Source organism: Dunckerocampus dactyliophorus, chromosome 20, assembly GCF_027744805.1.
Source record: "Dunckerocampus dactyliophorus isolate RoL2022-P2 chromosome 20, RoL_Ddac_1.1, whole genome shotgun sequence".
Classification (NCBI taxonomy): domain Eukaryota; kingdom Metazoa; phylum Chordata; class Actinopteri; order Syngnathiformes; family Syngnathidae; genus Dunckerocampus; species Dunckerocampus dactyliophorus.
Window position 1 is genome coordinate 11,848,592 of NC_072838.1, and position 22,925 is coordinate 11,871,516.

At 41.7% G+C, this 22,925-nt stretch overlaps 2 protein-coding genes across 4 annotated transcripts in view; one reads left to right on the plus strand and one right to left on the minus strand.

Annotated features, from left to right (window-relative positions):
• LOC129173160 (polypeptide N-acetylgalactosaminyltransferase 15-like) overlaps positions 1–10,691 on the plus strand; it is a 22,290-nt gene extending 11,599 nt beyond the window's left edge. Inside the window, exons 11-15 of one of the 3 annotated variants that reach the window (XR_008567177.1) lie at positions 2–97; positions 752–845; positions 3,546–3,683; positions 9,202–9,313; positions 10,376–10,691. The gene's annotated coding sequence lies outside the window, so the exon portion shown is untranslated. Of the gene's footprint in view, position 1; positions 691–751; positions 846–3,545; positions 3,684–9,201; positions 9,314–10,375 lie in introns of those variants that run through there. The other 2 variants (XR_008567178.1, XM_054763790.1) reach the window with 2 other exon arrangements.
• kcnh8 (potassium voltage-gated channel, subfamily H (eag-related), member 8) overlaps positions 1,026–22,925 on the minus strand; it is a 46,672-nt gene continuing 24,772 nt past the window's right edge. The window contains exons 6-16 of the mRNA XM_054763784.1: positions 22,753–22,910; positions 19,753–19,957; positions 16,145–16,354; positions 13,877–14,076; positions 10,372–10,621; positions 9,178–9,392; positions 7,021–7,059; positions 6,148–6,410; positions 4,837–4,955; positions 4,607–4,686; positions 1,026–2,829 (exon numbers count right to left, since the gene is read on the minus strand). Of these exons, the coding sequence (XP_054619759.1) occupies positions 2,317–2,829; positions 4,607–4,686; positions 4,837–4,955; positions 6,148–6,410; positions 7,021–7,059; positions 9,178–9,392; positions 10,372–10,621; positions 13,877–14,076; positions 16,145–16,354; positions 19,753–19,957; positions 22,753–22,910 (2,252 nt within the window). The 3' untranslated portion in view covers positions 1,026–2,316. The remainder of the gene's footprint in view (positions 2,830–4,606; positions 4,687–4,836; positions 4,956–6,147; positions 6,411–7,020; positions 7,060–9,177; positions 9,393–10,371; positions 10,622–13,876; positions 14,077–16,144; positions 16,355–19,752; positions 19,958–22,752; positions 22,911–22,925) is intronic.

A 22,925-nucleotide genomic window follows, 5' to 3' on the forward strand; every position in this document is an offset into this window, starting at 1 on the left:
GATCAACACAATAAAGGATTATTTATTCAGTGGTGATCTTCAGCAATCTGGTGGTGAAAAGAAGTGGTCACTTCCTGTTAGAGGAGAAGGAGACAAGGTAATTTGGCAGCTGTTCCGCCATGTCCACTTCATGGGACAGAGAGGGGAAGCCACCATTAATCTGCAGCTTCTGACATGCTCATTGTTCTGGCACCCTTTGTAGACGCGCCACTTGTGCCACAGCACTCACGGGAGCAGCTCAGACTCATTTATCAAACACACAAGTGTCCCCTCTCCTTTTCTTAGCGTGCAAACACAACAGCCAACGTCTCACACGGAAACACTTACTTACTTATGCATGGATGTGTGCTTACCAATACACACAAGCTGGAGATAAGCATGTAAATCAGACCACACACACACACACACACACCTTGGATAACAAGCCTCTCTTATTTGGCAGGTAGGTTTGTAAAGGTTGAATAAAAAGCACAGCTGGTGCATTTCAGCATATGTCCATTATGTACTACGTCTGCAGGGACTGGCACAATAAATTGACAAAAAGAAATGCCCAGTTTTTGTGCTTGTAGAGCTGCGATCTGGGACATAAAGCACTCATCTGAATGGAAAGGTGTGTGTGTGTGTGCGTGTGTGCCCCCGCCCTTTGCAGTTCAGTGTGCAGTAGCTGGGTCAGCGCCACAATTGGATGAGCCACACAAAGAGCATCACTACGATTTGTGTAGCTAATTTTCACCATAACTGACCTTTTCAGCCCAACGGAGGAAAAGCGGCAAGCTAAGCAAAGGTACAAAGAAGAAATGCCCTCTGTTTGATGACACAAAATTGAAAGCGGTTAACAAAACAAGGTGGGTTCAACTATTAATGCTGTTACCTTCCAGATATGTTTTTTTACTGAAACGTTCTGATAAAAGAATAATAATAATAGACATAGCAGTTTCAATAATAAACAAACGGTAAAGACTTAACAGTCATGTCAGCAGTTTATTAGCATAACAATGTATCTGATATCAAAATCAGAAGGGAGAACGTTTTATTCCAATACATTCCATTAGCAGAGTACCTTAGTCCAACCTACTATACATTAATGCAAAAACAGTTGATCAATTTTTCATTTCCTGCTTGTGCCGGCAAGCAAAACTGGCACAATCTCATGTACAGGAGCGCTATCGTAAAATCTTGCATTCCTCGAGGTAAAAAAATACATATTTCATATTGATACATTCATATAAATATAAAAGTGTCTTAAATATTGTGCATTTATATGGGAATATTGCCATCCAGCCGGAAATCATTGCTCACCATCAGAGAAATGGCCTATACAACATGGAGCATGAACCAATTTATTATCCGTTTGCTCCAGGCCACTTGCATCTGACTACTTTATGCCTTAAATTACCCAGCTTGTTTCAAAAATGAACCCACATCCAATAAGTATGCATCAGTAAATGTCAAGTTTGGTTATTTAAACAACACTTCGTTTAAATAGAAGGATATAAATGGCGAGCTGGATTTCCACAACAGGAACATGCAGCGTTAATGTGCATCTATAGGCACTACTCAAAAAGGCTCCGGAAAGCATGCAGAGAGAGACGAGGAAGAAGGACTGATGGAAATGTGGGTAAATATTGGAAAAGATCCAGAGAGGGAGAGCCAGGCCCTACTTATGTGTGACAGATGACAGCAGGGCCGGTGCCGCTGGAGGCCAACCATAACCCCCGTACTGCCATGGCCAGCTACAATCAGCCAGCTTCAACCATTCTCCAACCCACCTCCCCCTTCCCTGAGGACCAGTGGTAAAGAGCACAATATGTCCAGTCCAGCACCAGCAAGGATCAGCGCTGGTCCATGGAAATTAGAGCATCCATACAGCACCGGGGGAGTGAACAAGAATAGGAGGGCAAAGGGTTGGGTCTTGGCCACCTCCCTTCACTACTCAAGAAGCTCTTCTTTCCCACCTAAAGAGTGCGGTGGTTTGTCACTGGAACTGTTCCCCTTTGCACCTTAACTTTTCCAGCTTTGAGACATACCTATACCCTTTTAGAAAGGCTACAAACCCTTGGTGTCCAATAATGAGTTCTAACATTGCTGTTGCGCGATTGTTTAAAATACAGAAGGTACCTCAGGGGTGGTTGGTGGCAGGAGGGAGTCTTAACATACACCAAAATGCTAAAAGCTAACACAACTTACTTGTTTTCATGCATTGGGTATCTCTAAATCAAGAGTGTTCTGGCATCCCTGCAAACATTTTCCAATGATGAGATCATTCCGCAAAAAAGTCTATGGAAAGAAGACAGACAAAATCATAATGCAGGCCTGCTACAAACTCTTGGGTTGGTTCTGGTAGGTGTCCACAGGTCCATACTGAAGGGAGCACCCAGAGCTCCTATGAGGGCTAGCATACCCCCCGTCCTGCAGAGGTGGACTGCATACCCTTGACCTGATCGAGGTAGAAAGCCTGTCCTTGTATTGACAAGTCTCTGGCGAGCTGAGGGGCGACGAAGTCAGGTGAGCTTCTGCTGCGATGATGGAGGAGGGAAAGGGGGTGCACCCTAGTGGAAGGTCCTGGTGTCTACGTGTGTGGGGGCTATGCTGTGAGGGGGGCAGTGACATGGGTGTGTCCGTCCATATGGAGGCAGTCTGAGACGGGGGCGGAGAAGGAAAACATGAAGGTGGGTTAGTGTGGGGCAGATACATGTGGTGCCCCGGGGAGTGGTGTGTAGGGCAGACCAGTGCTGATTGGGGCCCAGTTGTCATCAGGGTCTCCATGAGCTGGGCCATCCTCTTCATCACTTGGCCAAGGTCTGCAACTTCCCTGCCGAGGTTTAGCACCTGTGTATTGACACAAAAATGTGGAGTCAACCTCAATCAATCCTTCACTCAATCAGTTGACCATCCGATCTACTTACCTACCAAAACAACCACCTTCCTAACTTAACGATCCAACCAACCATGCACCAAAATACCTTCCTGCCCAGCCAGCCACCCACCTCCCTACCTACTTTACCTATCCAACCAACCACCCATCCACCTACCTACTCAATCAGCCAGCAATCTACCTACCGACCCACTGAAATACCAACTGAACCACCTACCCCACCAACCTACCTACTGAAACCACCTACCTATCTGCCTACCCACCTACCACCCGACTACCAATCTACCGACCCATCCAACCACCCATCTACCTATCCAACCACTTTAAATATCTACCATACCTACTCAACCACTCACCAATCCCACCATCCAAACCCTACCCAACCACCTGCCTACCTACCAACTCAACCACACTCTCAACTACCTACCTATTAAATCAGTCACCAATCTACCTGCTTACCCACTAACGAGTCTACCTACCCTATATACAGTATAATGTGTGTTGACTGTGTTTAACAGTATTTAATAGATAGTAAGGCACAAAGAATGCAGCTGAAAAAGGAAATGGGTCAAAATACATAGTCAATACATGTAATGTATCTCTATCACCTCTCCCTGTCATTTCATGTAACAAGCTAGTTACTAATTACGTTAATGATATACATCCACAGAGGGCCACGGAGCCATGCCAACATGCCATCTGCCTCTGCCAGTAGGACCGCTCATCACCATTCATCAGCTACTGGGAGCTGCCCTCAGAATGACACACAACCAATCTGTCAAGAGGTGACCACTCTTCACAATATTAGGTACACCTGCAAAGTCGAGCAAATGCTGCAATGAAAAAAATGTCTTTACCAAGATGATAATGCCCAATGCTCAATGACTTTGTCAATACAATGTTTGATGCTGCAATGTACACTCGCTGGTAGTGGAATAACTGACCAAAAAAACCTGACCTAAACTTGCTGACTTTGAGAAAAGTAGAAATGCTGAGAGCGACAGTCCAGTCTGACACGCCATCAGTTTGGTTGCAATTCTGATGGGAGCTGTGGGAGGTGGTCAGGATAAATGGACCACACACACAGTCCTGCAGCATTAATACAGTTTGTGTATTACTGTTATTGTGGCTATAACATGAGGTGCCACAGTGTGCCATTCATAACAGTGGGTTTTCATTTGACAACATTACTAGCAAGACTACAGCTCGGTATTTTCTATTACTGCGCTATGCAGTGTGTCGTCAACAGCACTTTTTCAAGGTCCATCCCAGGTCCTGTAATGCTTTGCAAGCCTGTTCTTGTCATTATTGTGCAATTATTCAAGCTGCTATTGACCTGGCTCCTCTGAATTTTTCTATTAGACAGCACTGAGGTCACCATGATAGGTCTCTATTCAGCATTACATTAGTATTACCCCACCTGAATTAACCTTCAGGGATATGCACACGTCTGTGGGGCTAAAAGGCGAAGGTGAGAGGTCACGAGGCATGGCACAGTTGATTTATTGGCGCACTCACACACTGAGTTGATTAAAATGTAGTGCTGCTATTTTGCACACTTGGCAAGACTTGTAATTAATCCTAAATTCTTATTTATAGGAGGACTTGCTTCATTTTTGTGTTTTTTGGAGAAGTTAGTTTACATAATCTTGTCAGCAACTTTTCTACTATTAGCCTCTGTTGTGCGACACACGCACACACATACACACACACGCGCACGCGCACACCGACCTGCTGGTTAAGATGTCGCAGCTGTCCTCTCGTTTCCTCTGCTTTTGCTGCTAATTCTGCTGTGCTGATCTGTGGCATATCTGTGACACAGAGGACAAGAAGTGAAGAGCTCCATATTTTCAAAACAGCAATTAGCTGTGAGAGAGTTTGCAAAGTCATATTAATCATGACGAAACAGGCTGTTGAAAAGTAAGTGTTTTGTCACTAGTTGTATTGCATGATTGGAGGACCTGTGTTGGATGCTGAGGCACTGTTGGGGTCATTGCCACGCCAACCACGGCTGGAAGACAAACCCGGAATATGCAGCGGACTTTCTGTCCCCTTATTGTCCTCCGTGCCATCCACTATCCTGCACAAAGAAAATAATGTTACAGCAAGCTAAAACCCATTCACAATAGAATTGCTCTGCTTGCATTTTAAAATGGGAAAACTGTAACCTCAAGGTCAATTCGCCATCATCACTCTTAGTGTATTCACTGCAGGGGAAGTGTATTGCTTCTGTTTGCAACGATGTTAACCAATCATGCCTGTCCCTACTGCTTTGGACTTTTGAATAGGATGCTTTAACCTGCTGAGGTTACCTATGAAATAACTTTTTGATCTGTGCAGTTTTTTTGCTAAGATAGGCCTATCAGTTGAGTTAGTTTTAAACCGGTGTTAACGGTGTGTTTAAGCCGCACCCACAAAATTTGGAGAGAAAAACAGATTTGAACATATATAAGCCACACTGGACTATAAGCCGCACACGTCTACGTCATAAAATGACATAACAAACAACAGCTGGGGCACCCGTGGCAGCCGTTGGCCAATGAGTAATGCATTGTGTAAAAATTAAAATACCAGTTTGTTATTTTAAACTCGTATTGGTACATGTCTTGTATATTTCCAAGCTGCCTTTTGAGTGTTAAGTTGCTGTGTGATGAGTTTAGCGGCCTTTGTAAGATTACACCGTCAGTCAGACTGTTATATTGAGTAATGAATTACAGCACGTGCTCCTACCGTCTCCTTACTGACTCGTGAATGGCACAGTAAACAATTAGTAGTAGTTCTGAAGTATAGGAGATGTCACCGTTGTGTAAGCTGCAGGGTTCAAAGAAAAAAGTAGCGGCTTATACACCGTAAATTACAGTAGCTTAATCATAATTATTATATATGATAATATATATTATACTATATTACATAAATAATTATTATATAATTATTAATAATATATATTGTTGGCCGTTATTAGCCAAAGTGGCATAAACATTGATTAACTGTGCCAGACAATATAGTCAGCTTATAGAGATGAATGTCTAATGTGTAAGACGCACCAAAACTCCCGTAGTAAAGTACAGATTCCTGCCAGAACACATTCAACAAAAATGGCGGACATGCAGCAACTCGATGAGAAGAATATGTATGTCAGGGTTAGGGTTACATCACATATTTTATACTCGTAAAGCAAAAATATGTAGTTTCCTTCTAATTACTTGTATGGAGGGGACCCTACTAAATTCTCATGAGAGCACCTTCTAGAGGCAGACAAGTGAACAGGTCACCTGGGGCTCAGGTTGGAAGGGTCTAAAGTGACGAGTGTAATATCCTGGCTCGTTCTCCGAGACCTCTCTGAGCTCTGACCCGTGCTTCTGTGAGCGGGTTGGCCCACTGGAGACGATCCAGTAGTGCCCCTGAGGTTCACTGCTCTGTTCTGCTCCGATGACAGACAATCATCATCCTCCCTCTTGTCCTTGTCATGTCCCCCCTGGGCCTCGGCGAGAGGAGCATAACCCTGAACAAGGCGGCCATTTCTTTTCACACCTGACTGGAAAAGGAGGGGAACAGTAAAGTATTGTAATGTATTGCAAAGCCACCATATTACGCATCATTAAAATATGACCTTGTCCACTTTAAGACATGTATACAGTAATGACCTCCAAAAATGTCAACATGGGTCTAGCCCCTGGTCCAGTACATTATGATTAACTATATGACGACGTAAAAGGGGTTATGGTAAAAGCTCCTCGGTCAACTATTGATTGACCCACCTCTCTGAGGAAAAAGAAATAGGGATGTCGGCCAATATTGTCTGCTGATATTGGCTTAAGAATTCGGTATCGAATCATATTGCTATTGTTTTTTTCTGCCCATAATAATATCGGTGAAAGTGCACCCTGACAACATGTATAGCTGTGGATGAGGCCTAATTGACCCAACATCACAATATGAGAATCATTTTATCCAAAAAGAAAAACTGAGTCCATTATCAGTCATTGATCAGGAAAGAAACGCTTCAAGTCTGCTGATTAAAACATTTAGGACTGCTTAAGCAGCACTGATCAGCATTGGATAATCATCACAGAACTCAAAGCTGAAATTATTTCTCTTGGAACTAATCAATGTCTGTGTGAGGAGATTGTTGGTGATGTTAGTACCTGGGGATCGGCAGTTGATGTGGACAGTCTGGCCTTCACCTGGAAGACAACCAGAGAGGGAATTCAATATGTGGTCAAGGTGCAATCAGCAAGTGTCTAATCTCCTGTTACGTTTAATCAATAACAGAGCTACACTAAATGTACACAAGTATAGAGACACAGATCTTGATCGATTCGTTGTGCCAGACCCTAATGATACCCCTATTTCCAGTGTATAAGCCGCTACATTTTTCTTAAACTTTGAACCCTGCGGTTTATACAGAAGTGCGGCTAATTTATGGCTATGTCTCTAATTTCTTGATATCTCCTTTTCGTCAAAACTACTACTATTTTCTTTGAATACTGTGCCACTCGCGAATCACTGAGGAAACTGCAGCGCTTTCTTTGGCAGGAGCCAATCACAATCTATAAGTGAACTCAAGACGAGCTTGTCAACCCAAATCGCAGCAGGTCATGGTGTCATCTTACAAATACGGCTAAACTCATCACACAGCGACTTAACACTCAAAAGGTAGCTAAGAAATATGCAATACAAGCACCAATACGAGTTTAAAATGAAAAACAACAGCTATTTTAATTTCTTCCCTTAATGCATTTCATTCAGAGCATTTCAAAGCTGATTCACTCAGCTGCCTCTGTCCACCAGACAGAGTCTCCGGCTCTTCTGGCTGCCATTTTAACGATGAAAATATTCAATTTATAAATAAGGAATCCTACTTTGCGGAAATTCACTCATCACTGGTCACTCATCATTTTGTTCCGGAACCAATTAACCGCAATACACAAGGGATTACCCTATTACATTGAGGAAGTACTGTAACACTGAATTCCAAAAACACACCACACACGCACACACCTTCCAACATGAACTGCATCCTCACTTTAACTTGTTGTGATGCACTAGCCTTTCAGTTCAATAGCTTTTCCTCCTTAAAGCCCTGTTGCAGTTTGTTCGTGTGTGAATGTGGGCCAGTAGTGTGTGTGCGTGTGTGTGTGTGTGTGTGTGTGTGTGTGTGTGGTGGTTACACAACAAAAAAACCCACACTCAATCCTGACTGACTGTAATAACAGCAACAACACTTCCTCAAGTGCTCCCCCCAACTCTCATCGATCATTCGCACGCATTAAATAACATTGTGTTATTTTTAGATCAAATTATCATGTATTCTTACTTCATCTATAGAGTTTGTTGTTGTTGTTGTTGTTGTTGTTATTGATGATAACACATACACGGAAAGAACCACGTTGAGCTGAGATAGCATCGTCTATAAAGTACCATTTATTTCATTTTTGAGCGTGCGAATGTAAGGAAAGTAAAGTGATTCAAGTCCCCAAAAATTACGAGAGGCACACTGCTGTGCTTCATATCTAAATGAGCGCTGTGTCTCTCCTAATGGGAGAAGCACTGGTAGATGCATGAACCAGTGTTTTAAAATCAATCCATCAATTTAGCTCCATTCCATTTGACATGTTTTCCACATGATTCTAGAGAGGCTCTTCGTTTGTTATGATTAGTGTAGGCTACATTGAGTGAATAATAACCATTCAACAATAATAACATGCGATAATGCAACATCCTGGCTTAAATGCGTTCTTATGCTGCTGAACACCCTTGAGCATTTTGTAGTAAATGCGGAGATCCACTGTATTTAGCGGTTAACAATGGATCCCTTCACATTTGCAATGTTTTGTATTTCATTGATTTACTCCAAAAATATTTTCACAGAAAAAACATCTCATTCACCAAAAAGTCATGTAATAATTCATAAATATGTGATAATACAGGTAAAATGTACAGCATACATGTGCCAATGTTAGACAGCCCGCAATTGTTCCATGTTTTTTCATCAAGTGTTGAAATTTCCCACTTTGTTCAGCGGTCCTTGAGCGCACCATAGTTGTGTTCCACGGCTGACTACACCATGACCTTTTCATTGTACAATATTTTTATGTAATTATCAGTTTATTTTATGAATGTATACTAGTATGACTTTACTTTTATTCTATTTATTGGTATGTTTTGTATTATTGTCATCAGTGTTCCTCACTGATTGGCCGGGAGAAGTCACAAGGTTCAACTGCCTAATTGTGATGCATGTACCAAATATGGTTCCTTTCTATGCAATACTGTGTAAAAAGCCATTGGTGAGGACTCACGTGTGTCTCTTGTCCCTCCCTCAGGTTGTATGTGAGATCCTGTTGGATGTCCTGGACAAAGTGGTGCGAGTACTCCGGGTAGAGGTCCAGCACCTCGTACAGACCCTTCAGGTTAATACACTGCAGGTCACAGTAGGTAAGAGCTTTCACGTCCGCGTTGGTTTTTATCACTCGGTCGTCTAAGGACAGGTTGGCCCCGATCAGGTCCCCTTTACCTGCTCAGTGAAAGACATGGATGATGCATTCAGAAGGGGGGGGTGAATGTAAAGAATGGTATCTTCGTTAGCTGTCACAAAGCAAAAACGAGGCTATAAATCTATTTTTTTCGTACTCATTATCATGAATAATTACATAAACTACAGTATTAAAGTTGACAGGTTCATCAATTCTTATTAAGACAAATACGACACACAATGAGCTCTTCATAATATGCAAGCTTCAGTCGCCATAAACATGTTTCATTCCACCTGGAAGTCAGAAAATAAGACAATAACGCGCATGAAACAATAAGTTAGCAAACACAATAAAACTGTTGTTATTTATATTAATGGAGTGTCAGGTAATGTTTTCCCCCTGCTGCCTTCTCTGCTCACATAAAGTGATATTCTCCTCCATTTTGCTTTGAGATGTCCCACTCTGTCCTTTTTCTTTGTGTTTTCTCCTCCAATCCCACTAGTTTCTCTTCCTTCTTGTCTTCCTCTAACTTTTTTTCACTCGGATGCCATGCCCATTTGTAATCCTTGAGGTGTGCCGAGAGACCTTTTGTGCTCATGTCATGCCTATTAAGCATTCATTTGATTTATTCTGGGCAAGAGGCTGTGTTGCAGCAGATGTTTGTACACATCTTGGGAATCTGGGTTGTTTTGTGTCAGATTAGTTCTGTGAATTGAGACATTTCTTATGACGACACGGCTTTTCTTTACAAATGGTTTGTTTTCATCTTTTTATGCAGTTCTATTTTTTTTTCGACTCACTAAAACTTGTTACTATCATCATAATTACTTTTTTGCGTATACATATACTGTATATACTAGGGGTGTAACGATTCATCCACGGCATCGATGCATTGGGATTAGGTTACTTAGTTTAGGTAAACTAAAAGGGACATGGTGTTAATTTGAAAAAGAGGACAACTGGAGAGAAGCCCATACAGTACTAGTATATTACACGTCATCGTATTCTTTTTTATCCTACCAAGAATGGCCAACACCATGCCGTCCTTCAAGACCTCCATGCTCCCGGAGCACACGAAGAAGATCGCCTGCAGAGCATCGCCCTCTCGGAGGAGGTACTCTCCAGGAGCGCAGAAGGTCGTCGTGATGTGCAGCGAAAGAGAGCGCAGGCAACCCCGGCTGGCCGAGGCAAAAAGAGACAGCTCCAGGATCTCCTTGTTAAGGTGCATGGTGATGTCGGAGCGCAGCTCATCTGGGAAGTCCTTCAGCAGCTGGGAAGACCATGAGAAGGTGACACAAGGTGACACAGAAAAACATTGATTACATTTTGACTTGATTTTTTTTTTTTAGCTTCTAGGCTGCTGACCACTCTTCATCTTATAATACAACGTTTTACCTCAAGCGAGTAATGTAGTAAGCAGCGATGTCCATTACGTCGATTGCGAACTACAGGTCGATCGAAGGTAGTGTGTGTAGATCGCATTGATGTTACTTTGTAGAGGGCAGATGACATCAGTCTGCAGACATTAATCTCCCCTCCTGATTCGCTGTTGCCCCCACGCGGCATTAAGTGGTGAACAGACGTCTCAAGATACGCACGTGGATGCAACTTTCATCTTTATTATTCAAATTACGGATAAACTAACTCAGCGGTAAGATGCCTATATCGATAACAAAAGTTGACACCGGTAGCAGGTAGCTCTTTTTTTGACAGGAGCTAATCATGAGCTATGAAAAAACTCACAACGTGCTTGTCAACCCTTTGGAAACCGTATGAGGTCATTACTCAATATGACAGTCTGACTCACTGTGTCATCTGACAAAGAACACTAAAATCATCCCACAGCAACTTAACACTCAAAAGGTAGCTAATAAATATGAAACATAAGTACCAATGTGAGTTTAAAATAAAAAAAAAACTATTTTAACTTCTGCTAATGTATTTTTCAGGTAGTCAAAGGTGATTATAAATTCTATTTTTTTAAGCTGTTAAATTTGCAATTTGATTGAAATTATTCTTTGATATCCAAAGAGAGGCAAATCCTTTTTTTTACACAGCAAAAAACATTTTAATTGTTGTCTTTTCAATGAGAGCTTAATGATCCTTAATGATAATGGTCTGACGCAGGTCATTTTTTATTCATTTTTTAAAAAGATGCCCGCAAAAAACAAGCTGCGGGCCGCAAATGGCTGGATTTTGAACACCACTGGCTTTATATAATTGTACACATTTTAATTCTTAGTAGTATTACTTTTATGATATGATTTTACATTTCTAAAGGATACATCATTTGCTCTCATGTACAACATCAAAACATTGTGCAATAAAAGACAATAATATGAATACTACGAGTAATAATAATATATATTTATTATTATTATGGGTGTTGTTAGATTTTTAATGTTACTTTCCAAAAGCATATTTGATTGGAAAGATTCAAGACACTTTGCAATAAAGAATTAATGGCTAAAAGTAATATTAATACTTCAACTACTACTAATATTATTTAACATCATATTAATCTATTGCGTTTGTTATTATTACTGTTTTATTTATTTCACAATTGCATTATTTTAATGTCACTTAGGAGGATATGATCTCACAGCGTAAATACGGCGCTGTTGCTCATACAAAAACACTCAAATACAATTCAAATGCTCCTATCTCACATAGTTTTTTAAAATGTTAAACATATCAGCTGCCTGTCTCGTTGTCAGCACCAAATATCGTGAGCGGGGCATCCCCATAAGACTGATCAATGAGCCATCAGAGCTCGGCCGACTGTAATCAAGAGGCTCATCTTTAATTCATCTGTCTGGGATTCATCAGCATCGCTCCATCTCAGCATCGCTGTGCCCTGTGACAGCTGTCTCACACATTCTCTTCCCATTCATAGCCTGGAGCCAAGAGCTGCTGTTATACTATACCAACTGCTTGCCTCTCCACTTTGCATGGCTCGTTCAAGACACTGGTCCTTATCTTGGCTATAAACTATCCTTGAGTTACGTCACCAATCTTGCTCCAGTTAAATGTTCCACCATTTTAAATGCAACATATGCATGCATCATTAGAGGCTTTTTGTTAATAATATAGACCCAACATCCTGTTAAATAAGATATCACGGCATATGTTGAGCTTTATAGGTACAATACATTGAATGAAAGTGTGCATTTTGTCCTGCAGCACAAATATATTGTTTGTCTGACAATAGAATGCACAAACAACCAAAATGAGATTCTACCAAACTGTACCAAATACTGTACTGGCACAAATATTTATTTTTATATTTTATGGTGTAATGGTATTGTATGGTATGATGCTTAATTAAGCACCCATTTAAAAAAAAGTTAAAATCAATCAATACAAATTATTATTTTTTTTAATCAAGTGAAATAACTGGTAGGTTGCAGTGAAAAAAATTCTCTGTGTCACTGGTTTTGACTGACTGGAAGAAAAGCTCTGACGCGAAAAGCTCTGAAAGTGATTGCCCCCAAAACCTAATAACTGGTTGGGCCACCCTTAGCAGCAACAACTGCTATCAAGCGTTTGTGATAACTTGCAATGAGTCTTTTACTGCGCTGTGGAGGAATTTTGGCCCACTCATCTTTGCAGAATTGTTGTCATTCAGCCACATTGGAGGGTTTTCCCGCATGAAGCGCCTTTTTAAGGTCATGCCACAGCATCTCAATGGGATTCAGGTCAGGACTTTGACTAGGTCACTCCAAAATCTGCATTTTGCTTTTCTTCAGCCGTTCAGAGGTGGACTTGCTGGTGTGTTTTGGATCATTGTCCTGCTGCAGAACCCAAGCTGGTTTCAGCTTGAGGTCACGAACAGATGGACGGACATTCTCCTTTAAGGATTTTTTGGTAGACAGCAGAATTCATGGTTCCATTTATTACAGCAAGTCTTTCAGGTCCTGAAGCAGCAAAACAGCCCCGGACCATCACACTACCACCACCATATTTTACTGTTGGTATGATGTTCTTTTTCTGAAAGGGGGCGTTACTTTTACTTGTAATGGGACACGCACCTTCCAAAAAGTTCAACTTTTGTCTCGTCAGACCACAGAGTATTTTTCCAAAAGTCTTGGGGATCATCAAGATGTTTTCTGGCAAAATTGAGACGAGCTTTAATGTTCTTTTTGTTCAGCAGTGGTTTTCGTCTTGTAACTCTGCCATGCAGGTGGAGCAATCTCATTTTCACACGGGGCCATGTAGGTTTTGATTTTTTTTCTCCCTTAATAATAAAAAGTTTCATTTAAAAACTGCATTTTGTGTTCAGTTGTGTTGTCTTTGTCTAATATTTAAATGTGCTTCATTATCTGAAACATGTAAGTGTGACAAACGTGCAAAAAAAAGAAATCAGGAAGGGGCCAAAGATTTTTCACACCACTGTAAAAGGTAAGACAATAATGGTAATAATACTCAGGCACCATTTCAATATTTATATGCAACACGACTCGCCCTTTTAGCACCCTAGCATTCCCTTTGACCCACTGAATGAGATGGAACCTCTTGTTTGTACCTCATTACAGTCGATGCCGTTGTTGACTGACCAGGTTGTCTGAAAATACTCCAACATTCGCTGCTTCAGGCTGTGCGGCAGGTGATGGACACGGATAAAGTCCTTAAGGTCTTTGGTCCTGGTGTGGTACTGGGACCAGCGGGAGTACATCCTCTGGATTATGGCTGTCACATTTCCGAAGACCAATGCATGCATCAGTGCTGGGGGTGTAAAGTAGAAGAAAAAGACAAGAGGTAAGTGATGAGTTTGGGATTCAGATAAAGGAATTGCAGGATTTGTTGTGGGGCGATGAGAGTTCCCAAAAGGAGGTTAGCATGGTTTATCCAGTAGCAGCAAAATCAAATCTGATTCTTCCTACTCCTTTTCAGACATGTGTAAATTGTGTTGCTTCTTTATGTAACTTGATGCACTAAAGCAGGGGTGTCCAAAGTGCGGCCCTAGGCTGTTTTTTATTGTCCCGCTGCACGTTCCAAAAGTAGAATTAAGCAAGAAACCAAAAATGTAAAAAAAAACAGCACTGATTTACAAGAATAAAGTCAAAATATTAAGCGAAACAAGTTGTAATCTAAAAGAGAAAAAGTCATAATTTTACGGGAATAACATAATATGAGGAAAAATAACGTCATCTTAGTAGCATACTGTTGAAATATTAAAGAAAAAAGTCGTACAACAACAAATAAAATAGTAATTTTTGAAAAATTAGGTTGCCTAAAAGTAAAGTTATAATAAGTATGTTATAATGTTACGAGAATGAAGTCATAATTATGGGAAGAAAATTTACAAGAAGAAATGTCAAATATTTGGGAAAAAAATCCCCAGCAGAAATGGAAAAAATAGCTGTTATTTTACGAGAATAAAGTCAAAATATGGGAATAAAGTCATAATTATGAGAAGAAAGTTAAAATAGTTGGAAAAAACATCAGAAATGGAAAAAAATAGCTGTCATTTTACGAGAATAAAGTCAAAATTTTAGGAGAAAAAAGTTGCAATTTTAAGAGAATAACCTTAAGAGAAGAAAATAATGTCCTAATTTTAAAGAGGACAATTTTAATTAATTACCTAATTTTAGTAGCATAGAGTTTTTTGTTGTTGTTTTTGAAACGTAACATTATAAGAAACAAACAGAATATTAAAAAAAGAAAATATATGAACATTTTTTAAGAAGAAAGTTGAACTATTTGGAAAATTAAAAATAATTGGAATAAAGCAATAAATAAATAATAATAGGCTTTTTTTTTTACCTGCAGTTTTGCAGTTTTTTTCGTGAAATACATATACTGTAACTTCTTAGCGTATCTACTTGTGTTTGTTTACAAAATATCACAATGGCCCTTTGTGGCCCTTGGTGGTTTGGGCACCCTTGCACAAAAGGGTGTTCAGTGTTTCCTGTAAGAAAACTGCTACTTGTTATCACATTTACTTCTGAATGCCTACTATGGATGCTCAGTGGTTGTCCATATTTGTCACTGAGAAGCGCCAAGTAGTGTATGTACAGGTGTGTGCTCAAGCAGCCTCCAGGCGACAGAGGACATTTAACATTTAGCAGGAAAGAGGGTGAAATGCCCACAGGGGAAAACCCCTGTTACCGTTACCTCTCTTCACCCCTAAAAGCTAAAGCTAGTTCAACATGCAGGTTGAAACTGGATTAGACCAACCCAATAAGATGTGCTTGATTAACGTGCCTGCAAAATTATAATTAAGCCAAGTGTGTAATTACGCAGTGTCAGCTACTTCACTAATATTGCAGGCTTAATATTTTTACTGTATTACTCAGAAAATTTGTGCTGATTTTTCCATTTTACTGTTGTTGTTGTTTTTTTTTTTTGTAGTTTTCTTGTCAAGTTATATTATTAGAATGTGCCAATAGTGGGCCAGTAAAAAAATCTAATGCCCCGCCTCCAGCCGCGCTTTGGACGCCCTTGGAATAGGCTAACCTAGCATGATGTTGCTGTTAAAATGTGAGTGTGATGTTAGCACTGTAGCTCGCATGCTAGTGTTGTGTCCTCCCCCTTGTACGTGATGTATGGCATCTATTACATTGGGAAGTGCAGAGTTACAGCGTATATGGAAAAAGTGGTGCACAATAGCGCTTCTTGGAGGCACATACTCTGTCAAGACTGGCGTGGAAAAACACAGCTCATTTGCACTAAAGCTGCAAGCACACAAAATGGCGTGGTTTTACCGAAACACATTTCACATGTACTACTGTGTATACCTTACCAACAAATCATTTTTAAATCGGTACTTCTTGAATTGCCTTGAGCATACCTCCTATGAGCATGACGCAAATAGAAAAGATCTTCTCGGCGTCAGTGTTGGCTGACACGTTGCCGAAGCCCACGCTGGTGAGGCTGCTGAGGGTGAAGTAGAGCGAGGCGACGTAAACACTGCGGATGGAAGGGCCGCTGGTGGTGCTGTTCACGTTTCCCATGGCGTAGTACGGCGACTCGAGGCGCTTGGCCAGCTCGTGCAGCCATCCTGGTTGCATGGGCAGAAAGAAATATAATCAGGGATGCTCCGATAGATCAGCCACCGATTAGTATCGGCCGATTTCCGTAAAAAACACGTGAATTGAACATGCCGGTAAATGCCTTCCAAAGCCGATCGCAAAAATCGACAATTCATGTCATGACGACACTAACGTGACATGAATGCGCATGTGTGCTGTGTCACGTAGGGTTCCCAACACCCGTATTGAACCGACGGGGAACACGCTTTGTCCCGAGAATGAACACTAGTCTGTAAAACCTTGATGGTTTCTGTTGGACAGCTTGCCGCAGGCTACATCAATCGATGCCAGTGTGTTTGATCACTCCCTTGTCGAACCTATTGGCGTTGGACTTCTCTCGCATCTGTCTTTACACGCTTTGCCTAGCTAGCCCCGGCTGCAGCTAACTAGCTAGCTAGCTAGAATTATCCGCCTAGCTTCTCGTTTTCGGACTCCAAATACGACGTTTTACCACACACAAAAAAGCAACGCAGTTAGTTTGGAGCTCGTTTTTGTCCCACGGGGAAGCGGATATTATGTCCATCAGGTACATTCTAACTTTTTCAAGTGTCTATTGTTTTCATTATACTGTATGTCTTGTCCTTCAAACACTATTTGTGTGTTGTTATTGGCCAATAGCACTCATCATTTGAACTCATTCAATTGAAACATCGGTATCGCAATCGGCAGCATAAAACCCTGATGTTGGTAGTGTGGTGGGTGTCTTTCGAAGCTCCACCATCTGCTGTGACCCACGACAGGATGAGCAGAAGAGAGATGGATGGACGTGTTGCGTATTTTAACAAATTTTCCCTTTTTGCCACCAGTTAGCCACCAGCTAGCACCATTTAGGTTAGCTTAGTGTAAATGTAACCAGCAACAAATAGTTCAACAATTCAACTTTATTGAAGATTAATGAGTTTTTAGAGAGGCTTTAGGTGAATTTTGTGAGCCAGTTTGTTGCTAAACACCTGCTGGTTGTTGCTCTACAGTATAGCAGGGGTGCCCGAACTTTTTCCACCAAGGGCCGCGTATTGAACTAGAGAAGCACTCGGAGAGCGCAGACCTCCGCCATATTCTTCCCCCCATATTGTGATTTACACCATAATCATAACCCTACATTTTGATATTTTGTAGAATCTGTTGGAAACTTGTCCTGTATTTTTTAAAGTACTCTGACCATTTTTTGTGGAGTTATACGCGCAAATGTCGAAAATAGTCCTATTTTGCAATGTTAAGAATCCTTTAAAAAAAATTCCTGGATCCAGACGGTGATCCAGATCACCCCCAAAATGCAATTCGTTCTTCCATATCCAATTTCCAACAATTCCTGAACATTTCATCCAAATCCATTCAGACGTTTTCAGGTTATTTTGAACACAAACAAAGAAACAAAGAAGCAAAACCATACCGCTGCGCTTGGCGCAGGTAAAAATCAAAGGACGTTGCAAATGTTGCAAACGGGCTAAAACCAACCCAAGGTAAATATGCTAAGACGTTATACAGTATATATTATTACTATATTATTATTTTCACAGTAATACTGACAAACAGTATGACCTGTCGGATACGACCAGCTGCCTCGGGCCCCAAAGCTGCATGTTCACCATCATCTGAGAAGAATGTGGGTGTCTTATCTAAATTTAATTGCTACATTTATTTATTGTTTTGTTATTTTTACTTTTATGTATTTTCTTTAAGTCAACATTTTTTATAAATGCTCCAAATGTGTTTTATGTATTGATTTATACAGGATAGTTCTTTTCCTTGTATGATCATTTTTTTTTTGTCAGTTGAACTTGCCCGAGGGGCTCAACTTAAGATATTTCATTGGAACTGCAGCCTGTTCACGCCTGCTCATGCGGCGTAATGAATTGTAGCGTCTTAGTGGAGCCGCTAAGTAAGGGTTAGGAATCTCTTCATCGTAGCGTTCGTTGCGCTTGACTTCACACTTCAAGCCCGGTTCTCCACCTGCTCCGTGTGTCCAAAGAGGCTTGATATAACTTCTGTTGTGAATCGGTGCTATATAAATGAAATTGACTTGAGTTGACGATAATAGCCGACCTTCATTATTTTCCACTGTGTGCTGCTGCATCGGAGCAGGACCATTTCCATCGCACATGCACCATTGTTGAGGCGATTACACAGACGCCGTACCGCACCGTGCTTTTTAGCTGGAATAATCCACACAATCCTCAGCCAACAGTCGCAGACACTGTTGTAAGCATCTCCTCCGTGCTATATCTGAATTGTACACAATGGATTCAACAGAAACATGTCAGGTGTGTTGAAAGCACAGCTAATCCCTGGTCAAGCCGGAGTGGAGACATGCGGTTGATCCCTGGAGAGTCTCCTGCAGACACTGATGAATGGTAATTGGATGGAAGCCCCTCACAGCTGCCCGACTTCAACGCACGTTGGACATCAGAAATGCATAATTAGGATACAACACATTAATCCTGCCTCCTGTACCCGGCTCCGTTATTTTATGACTTTGAGATGCAGTAATTGGTCAAGACGAATCGCTGTCGTCGTCGTTCTCCTGGCCCAGTCACTGCTGACCCGGAACTGCTTTTATGAGGACAACAGCTAAGAGGTAATTGCGAGCGGAACAGTTCATCGATACTGACCAGAGATCAGCCCAAGGGGGCTCATTATGTGAGAGACCTGGAGAGTGAGAGGGGAAGCCTTGCGTTGCATCATTAATTACCTGAAGAATCACAACATTCAGTGGATCATCATCTCAGTGTACGTTTTACAGCAACATTAGGATGTTTTCTGTCAGGCCGAGTGTGTGTTTGATTGTGCATCAGACAAAGGTGGATGGCTGAAGCAGAACTGTTGCCTTCAGTTATGTTGTGGCAACTTTCAGCTGAAGCTTTACTTCTACGGTGTGCCTCAATTCTGCTGCTCACGTTCATATTGCAAGATGAGCTAATTCATTAGCCCCTGATATGGGGCTAATGATGGAGTGGGAAAAAAAGTTCTCCTCCCATTCCGCGTGGAAGTGGTAAGTTTTTAGCTTCCTAAGTTGAGAATAAATAAATTTGAGGCTAACCGGTTAGCTTGCTAGCTTGCTAGTTTGCTAGTTAGCGGCTGTCTGAAGTCCCAGCATGAGAGTTACGCATTGTGATGTAAACAATGAATAATATGAGTGTAAATGTGACCATAGACATATGATTTAAATGTCTACAGGACTCTAATAATGTTAAAAAACGAATTTAGAAGTTCATAAACAGGTTTTTTCTATGCTCCATTTTTTAAACATTGAATCCTATATGGCGGAAATGAATTCATCGCCGTCAGGTCTGGAACCAATTAACCGCTATAAACAAGGGACGACTGTAATGCTCTTCATCCATAGTCCCATGAAAAAATCATTACTGACCAATATCCCAGTTGTAGGCGTTGGCCTCCATCTCCATTTTTCCGATGATGTACCAGATGCAGGCCATCCAGTGGGCCAGCAGGGCAAACATGGACATTAGCAGGGTCAGGACCACGGTGCTGTGCTGCGAGTACCGGTCCATTTTCTGGAGGAGGCGTAGCAAACGTAGGAGGCGCACCGTTTTTAACAAGTGCACTACAGACACCTGGAGAAGAAGACACACGTGACGCAGGGTCAGGAGGGGTGATGGAGATGTCCTCATTGTGATGTTTTGCACCTTTCCCATGCAAGTCATGCTAAAGTCATTCACTGTATTCTGCACCTGCTCCTCAGGCAATATAGTTATTATTTAGTAGGATGTAGGACAAGGATGATAGCTAACCTTCCATTGAGGACGTACTCTATGTTGCATGTGTGTGCATACAGTGAAGGGGGGTCGACTGGGGAGTGAGTTAGAGAAAGTGGGGCATCAATGCTATAGAAGATGTATATACCCGTATAATGTTGCAGCTGGGGAAAGTGAAGAAGGCAGAGAGTGTGAATGTGAGAGAACTACACAATGATCGCGTTTGAACAAAATTAAGAAGAAAAATGTGTGTCCACTGCTTATCAAGCTGCCCTTGCGTGCTTTGTTTTATGTTTCTTTTCTTCCCCCCTCACTGTAGCTGTGAGGAATAGAGGAGCGTTGCAGCACGAGGGGTAATGAAGCCTCCTACCAAGCCTTAGGGACGCAGCTTCATCTTCTCGCCACCATCTATCACCACCTTGCATCCCACCTATGGTGACTCCACTTTCCTCCCTCCGCAGCAAGTACGCAAGCGTGCACACCTCCTCCTGACTCTTTCTCCTTCATCTGTTCCCGCCTCCATCTCACCTGTGTCACCCCTTTCTATTTCCTCTCATATCTGCACTGATTGCACCTTTCCTCTGTGGTTTTTGTACACATGAGTGTAATTTTGTCAACACTGCTCATTTATTCGCCACCTCCCAGCAGCAATGCCTCACCCCATACCCCCCCCCCCCCCCCCCCCCCCGACAAACTATAACACGAGTTTATTTTTCAGTTATTTTACAGTTGCAGCAATATACTAATACAGCACATTCATCAGCGAGGCCTCCAGGCTCGCTATTTACTGTCACCAATTGCTGCTGTTGTTCACTGTGGTTTCGATATCTTCACCTTGACCTTGTATTATTTTAACATTCTTGGCAGTTTTTTACATGAAAAAGAATGGAATGGAAGGACATGCAAATTTACTGTCAATGATTTAATGTAAAATGTGAAAGCTTGTTTTGTTTCACATACAGTACAGTAAGTGTGATTGCTCCAACCTTACTTGGGACAATTACAGACCATTTCTGGTCGCTGGTCCCTGGTAGGTGGCCGCAGGGCCCAGAGACCCTCAACCTATATCCTGATCTGCTGGGACTGTGTGGTATTTCCATTAATAGGCTCTGGAATCAAACAGGGACCTTTGCCTGGGGGGGAGGCAGCGTGTCATTGTGCCCACTCCTTCCCTCCACTGTTAGACATGTTATTTATTATTCTTTGCTTTCTTTTTGTGAAGGAGGGTGTACATTGCCACAACAACCGTAGACTCAATTTCAGGTTCAATTTTGATGTTTTTTTAAATTGTTTTGTTAATAGTACGGTACTTTAACTACATACCACACTATGTACTGTACTGTAAATGTACATTATAAACACCTCCACAGTGTAAATTAAGGATGGTGCTCGATCAACAATAGCTTTAATGAACAAAAGAGGTTGCTGCTCGGCCACAACCGCGCCTAAAGAATATCAGCAAATGTGGCCAGAATAATCTCAGCGAGCGCAGCCGTTTCCACACGTGCAGCGCCGCTCACACAAACGCTCAGCCTGACGTGTTCATGGCTTCGCAGGCAACGCAGATCTCAGAACATTGCGACCCACAGGTTTTAGAGTTTGTGATGTCGGACTGTTACGTGTGGCCAAGAACATGCAAGGTGGAGCGCTTGCGTGTGTGTGTGTGTGTGTGTGTGTGTGTGTGTGTGTGTGTGTGTGTGTGTGTGCAGCACGAGTGAGACGGCTACATTTGCTGATACTCTTTAGGCTACGTTTGCTGATAGCAGCAAGCTGATAACCTTAATGCACAGTATTAATACATGTATACATTTGTAGAACCCGAATATAATGATGGTTCGTCTTTTTCAGACTTTTTGGCCTCAATTACAGTGGTGTAGAACTGAACAAGGTCACCTGTAGTTGTAATATTTTGCCTGCATTTAGCGATATAGAAGGGCGGCATGTTCAAATGTTGTTAAATGACAAACACCACTCTTAAAACTTCACACACAAATCCCTATGCTTGCAAAGGCAGACTTTTGGATCCACTTTCTGTACCTCATGCTATGTCAAGTGAGTGTCTGTTTTGACTGGGCATAAAAGTTGAACTCGGTAGAGGCGAAGCTTATTATACATCCAGTCCACATGAGTGTTTTTACGTGTGTTAATGAGGTGACTTTACGTTATGATAGACAGCAAACCCGAAGTCATTGCTCCGCAACTGAACTTCCCATTATGCTGTGCGCTTGACTTTGCGTCAAGACGCCCAGAAAAAGGTTTTAATGACGCAATGAAATGCAATTGAAAGCTACTGTACGGTATGTGCAATCACTACATAGAATCAAAGAGGCAGTGGAGCAGCAATGGAAACGAGCCTTAAAGATCCTATTTTGGAGAAATGTCAAATATGCTTTACCGTCCACTAGCATGTTGGCGGGATTAGCGAGAGTCTTATCAATTATCATGCTTTTGCATGCTCACTTTGCAAGCACGGTGTCTTCCAGGCCTGTATTACTTCACTACAGTAATGTATTGTTCAAAGTATTGTTTGTGCCTCATGTTTTAGGTGTTTATGAAGTTATTTCACGTTGTGAGCCAACAGAACCATATTGATAATGTTATGTAATTATTGTAAGCCCTTGGAGTTGTGCAAAAAAAAGCCAAAGGCTACTCACCACGCTGACTTTGAAGGCATAAAGCAGGTCAAAGGGCAATGCGGCCACCAGGTCGATGATGAACCAAGTGGTCAGGTAGTGAATGCAAATCTGTCGAGCGTCAAAGATCACCTGACCGGACTTGCTGACATAGGTGGTGCGGAAATTGAAAACAATATCTGCAAAAAAGCATT